At 41.1% G+C, this 5,013-nt stretch overlaps 1 protein-coding gene across 1 annotated transcript; it reads left to right on the top strand.

Annotated features, from left to right (window-relative positions):
• The first annotated feature begins 1,610 nt into the window (after positions 1 to 1,610).
• Positions 1,611 to 4,597, top strand: LOC108382133 (uncharacterized). Its single transcript, XM_017638530.1, has 3 exons — positions 1,611 to 3,292; positions 3,650 to 4,158; positions 4,308 to 4,597. The coding sequence occupies exons 1-3, from the start codon at positions 3,148 to 3,150 to the stop codon at positions 4,389 to 4,391; spliced, it is 738 nt and encodes a 245-aa protein (XP_017494019.1). The 5' UTR covers positions 1,611 to 3,147; the 3' UTR covers positions 4,392 to 4,597.
• Positions 4,598 to 5,013: the final 416 nt, after the last annotated feature.

Below are 5,013 nucleotides of genomic sequence, written 5' to 3'. Positions count from 1 at the left end.
TCAAACATACATACTTACATATACGCATATTTTTGCAAAGTTTAGCGGATTTACGTAAAAAATACGGTGAACTGAACTTCCCNCATATTTTTGCAAAGTTTAGCGGATTTACGTAAAAAATACGGTGAACTGAACTTCCCCTTTTTCATTTACCGTAGACAAATACCGTACACTCTTTAAACACAGTATATTATAAATATATTGTATATCTACATATATATGTAGATATATATTCAAATACATATATCCCGTTTTCTCCAACTCGAAGAAAAAATCCGCTAAACTTAAGACACAGTAATATACAACATATATAATCCATCACATATTCAAATAATTTACCCCCAACTCACAATACATGCATGATTATGTATTAAATTCAGTGAACGAAACTATTGTTCAAGTGAACGTCCAAAATTTCCGCCTGGGTACATGTACCAAAGAAAAAATTCCCGTTTCGCAACGCCAACTCAGTTTGAATAATATTTCGTCAGTCAGGGTATTTACCTATATACATATGTACTAATACTGCGCTGTATACATAAATACATACGTACGCAATCGCGCCAAACTACAGCGGTTCTCATAGAGCGAATCTATGTTGATGCATCCAAACATACATACCTAATAATAATCAGTAGAGAACCCCCAAACACATATTCCCTTGCTCTTTGGTTTTTAGCATTCTAGATTTTATTTCCAAATAATATTTCTTGGGTCACTCAAATTATCTTGCGTATGTACGCATGTACCAGCATTTAGGCGCTAAGTATACTACATACTCGCACATACATACCTAGCCCTTAATATGTAAGCGCCAAACTACAGCAAGTGGCTGATATATGCATGAAAATACATAGCAACTCATTTCAAACACATACTCATACAAACACGCGCACACATCTTTACGCATATATTTCATTGCTTTTGCGCATGTGTTTAAAGCAAAATAAAATTTATTAAGCATATCCCAAGTACTAAATTTGAGTTAATCATCTTAAATAACCTCCAGCTCCCAATAAATTTTACGAAAAGTCCCAATAAAGATAAACTTGAGAAAAAAAATCTCGAAAACTCAATCTCACTCAGTTTAATTAAATAACTGATTTAATAAAATCGATTTATAGCAGCAAAGCTACCTCAATTTCTCCTATAAACTTCGTTCCCCAAAAAATTAAATAATGACGTAAGAAAAACAGGAAAAACTCACATCCCTCCAGGCACCTCCTCAGGGAGTAAAGACACGGTCAAAATCTCAAACGGACGATGAGGAATTGACCCAAACTCAAAAAAAATTCCTCTTCGAAATCTCAAAGCTGGAAAAATATTGTGCGAAATGGTGGAAGATAAACGAAACGGATCACTCGGAAGCCGGTCTCAAGCTTTATGTGGAGGAACTCACCAAACACCTAGCATGGGTTGAACAGGCATACGAGCTTGTACACATGTGTTGCAGTGACGAAAGGTATAGGAAAGCATACGAAACGAAATATGACGCAGCCAACGATATGTGCCACAATACTAGGACTCGAATAAAACAACTGCTCCCCAGACTTCAACAAAACGCGATAGGCGCAAGCGCCACCACCATTTCAGCAGCCCCAGANGAGGAATTGACCCAAACTCAAAAAAAATTCCTCTTCGAAATCTCAAAGCTGGAAAAATATTGTGCGAAATGGTGGAAGATAAACGAAACGGATCACTCGGAAGCCGGTCTCAAGCTTTATGTGGAGGAACTCACCAAACACCTAGCATGGGTTGAACAGGCATACGAGCTTGTACACATGTGTTGCAGTGACGAAAAGTATAGGAAAGCATACGAAACGAAATATGACGCAGCCATCGATATGTGCCACAATACTAGGACCCGAATAAACCAACTGCTCCCCAGACTTCAACAAAACGCGATAGGCGCAAGCGCAACCACCATTTCAGCAGCCCCAGCCCCACCCCTAACTCAAAACTACTTAAAAGTACCTGCTTGTGACACTGATTTCTTTTATGGCGGCTAAGAAGATTGGCCGCCCTTCAGGGACATGTTCACAGCAGTTTACAAACAACACCCCCAACTCTCTCAAGCCCAAAAACTGTACTACTTAAAGCTAAAAACCCGAGGTAAAGCAGCACTTTTAATAAAAAACTATGAGATGAATGACCAAAACTTTGAGCTCGCATGGGATGCATTAAAATCCCGTTATGAAAATCGCAGACTCCTTGTCGACAACCAACTCAAAACCCTCTTTAATATTCAGCCCATTCAAAGCGAAAATGGGGAAAAAATTCAGGCAATTCAGACAACAATAAACAATTGCCTCTCGACTTTGAAATCAAATGGCGTACCCACAGAAAACTGGGACCCCATATTAATACATCTCTGCTCCTCAAAACTCCCAGATGAAACCCTAGCGTTATGGGAACAGTCACTCGACTCTAGAAAAGAGTTACCCCTCTGGTCAGAAATGAATAAATTTCTGACAACCCGTTATGAAATCGTAGAGAGACTTAGTACGTACAGGCCAAATAAACCCAAGGCCCCAGCTCCAAATTATACCCCACGCTCATCAACACCTAATCATACTCATTCCTTCGGCTATAAAAACAGAACTCACTCATTTAACACTGGGTTAAAAAACAGGTATCTTGCAAATTATGCAACTAAAATCACTCTCTGATGAACTGTGTCAAATTCAAGGAGCTCTCAGTTCTGGAACGCAATAAGTCAATAAGTTCATAAGAGACAACAACTATTGTAAAAACTGTTTGGCCTGCTCTCACTCAGAAATTGAGTGCCACAGCAAGTTTACCTGCGTTTATTGCCAAAAACGGCATCACTCTCTTCTCCATTACCCCGCTAGATCACCAACAGCAAATACAGGCACCAGGTCTAAAACAAATCAGGCACGAGTCCCATCTCCAGGGAATAGCAACCCAAACGAAGCATCAACCTCAAAGGCAGCTCAACAAACTCTCTCACATTTTGCGAGTAGTAGAGAAAAAACCCTACTTCCTACCGCAAAAATCTCAATCCTGCATAATGGAGAAATTTTCAAAATTCGAGCTCTTGTAGATCAAGGATCTCAGAAAACATTCATAGCGTCTCGCATACAAAACCTGCTTGGCCTCACGACATAAGCGACTAGTTATGAAATTATGGGAATGGGTGGCCGCGTACTGCAAAATGCGAACAGAATCTGCCCGATTACCATTTGTTCTGCTGATTCAACTATGAAAATAACGACAAACGCGATAATACTCCCGCAACTTACTCATTTCTTGCCATCGTTCAAAGTTACATATATTGAACTGCAAGAATACTCATCCCTCCCCCTAGCAGACCCCCACTGTTTTACTCCAGCTCGAATAGACATGGTATTAGGAAGCGATGTCATTCCCCAAGTGTTACTCCCAGGCCTAAAAACCAATGTCGGCGGAAGTTTGATAGCCCAAAACTCAATATTTGGGTGGATTTTGAGCAGCACAGTGGCGGAGCAAGTATCATCATTCTCGACCCAGGTAGTTGAAAGCACAACAAACTCTCTCAATTATCTGCTCAAGAAGTTCTGGGAACAGGAGGAAGTACCAGCAACCCCATCACTCACCGACGATGATGCNCCGCAACTTACTCATTTCTTGCCATCGTTCAAAGTTACATATATTGAACTGCAAGAATACTCATCCCTCCCCCTAGCAGACCCCCACTGTTTTACTCCAGCTCGAATAGACATGGTATTAGGAAGCGATGTCATTCCCCAAGTGTTACTCCCAGGCCTAAAAACCAATGTCGGTGGAAGTTTGATAGCCCAAAACTCAATATTTGGGTGGATTTTGAGCGGCCCACTGACGGAGCAAGTATCATCATTCTCAACCCAGGTAGTTGAAAGCACAACAAACTCTCTCAATGATCTGCTCAAGAAGTTCTGGGATCAGGAGGAAGTACCAGCAACCCCATCCCTCACTGACGATGATGTATTTTGTGAAGATCTCTATCAAAAGTCCACAACTCGCAGAGATGACGGTCGTTACGTGGTAAAACTTCTGTTTAAAACTACTTTCCCGGACACGATTGCACACGGACACTCCAAGCCTGCAGCACAACTACAATATCTCAGTATCGAGAGATCGCATGAAAAGAAGCCGGAACTGCAACAAACATACTCGAAGGTCCTGGAAGAACACCTCACATTGGGTCACATGGAACCCACTTCGTCCCGAGAAATAATACGTGAANCAAGCCTGCAGCACAACAACAATATCTCAGTATCGAGAGATCGCATGAAAAGAAGGCGGAACTGCAACAAACATACTCGAAGGTCCTGGAAGAATACCTCTCATTGGGTCACATGGAACCCACATCGTCCCGAGAAACAATACGTGAAGGCAAATATTTTTCATAGTACCTACCCCACCACGCAGGAATTAAACCACATAGTAAAACTACCATGGTGCGAGTAGTTTTCAACGCGTCGAAACTTTCGCATTCAAGTATCTCTCTTAATGCCATCCTCCACACAGGCCCAATTCTCCAAAATGATCTTATGCTCGTTCTACTCAAATGGCGTTTGTACAAATACGTTTTCAATGGCGACATTGAGAAAATTTACCGCCAGATATACATTCACCCAGAGGATAAAGAATTCCCTCAAAGNCTACCAAGGTGCGAGTAGTTTTCAACGCGTCGAAACTTTCGCATTCAGGTATCTCTCTTAATGACATCCTCCACACAGGTCCAATACTCCAAAATGATCTTATGCTCGTTCTACTCAAATGGCGTTTGTACAAATACGTTTTCAATGGCGACATTGAGAAAATGTACCGCCAGATATACATTCACCCAGAGGATAAAGAATTCCAAAGGATACTTTTCCGCAGAACCCCTCAAATTTCGGTACAAGATTTTAAATTAAAAACCGTTACCTTTGGTGTCAATTGCGCGCCATACCTCGCGATAAGAACGCTTCACCAAGTAGCTAAAGACTCAAGCGGCAAATACCCAAAAGCCACAGAAATACTGTTAAA

Source organism: Rhagoletis zephyria, unplaced genomic scaffold (assembly GCF_001687245.7).
Source record: "Rhagoletis zephyria isolate East Lansing unplaced genomic scaffold, Rhagoletis_zephyria_1.1 Rzeph_scaffold_25377, whole genome shotgun sequence".
In the NCBI taxonomy this organism is placed as follows: Eukaryota; Metazoa; Arthropoda; class Insecta; order Diptera; family Tephritidae; genus Rhagoletis; species Rhagoletis zephyria.
Note: the sequence above shows the minus strand (reverse complement) of the source record. Positions and strands in the feature narration are given on the sequence as shown.

Excerpts from the sequence above, each read along its gene's own strand:
- LOC108382133 (XM_017638530.1), top strand. The coding sequence starts at position 3,148 with ATGGGAATGGGTGGCCGCGTACTGCAAAATGCGAACAGAATCTGCCCG. Across the intron at positions 3,293-3,649 it reads GCCATCGTTCAAAGTTACAT|ATATTGAACTGCAAGAATAC; the intron begins ATATTGAACTGC and ends TCAAAGTTACAT. Across the intron at positions 4,159-4,307 it reads TGCAACAAACATACTCGAAG|GTCCTGGAAGAATACCTCTC; the intron begins GTCCTGGAAGAA and ends ACATACTCGAAG.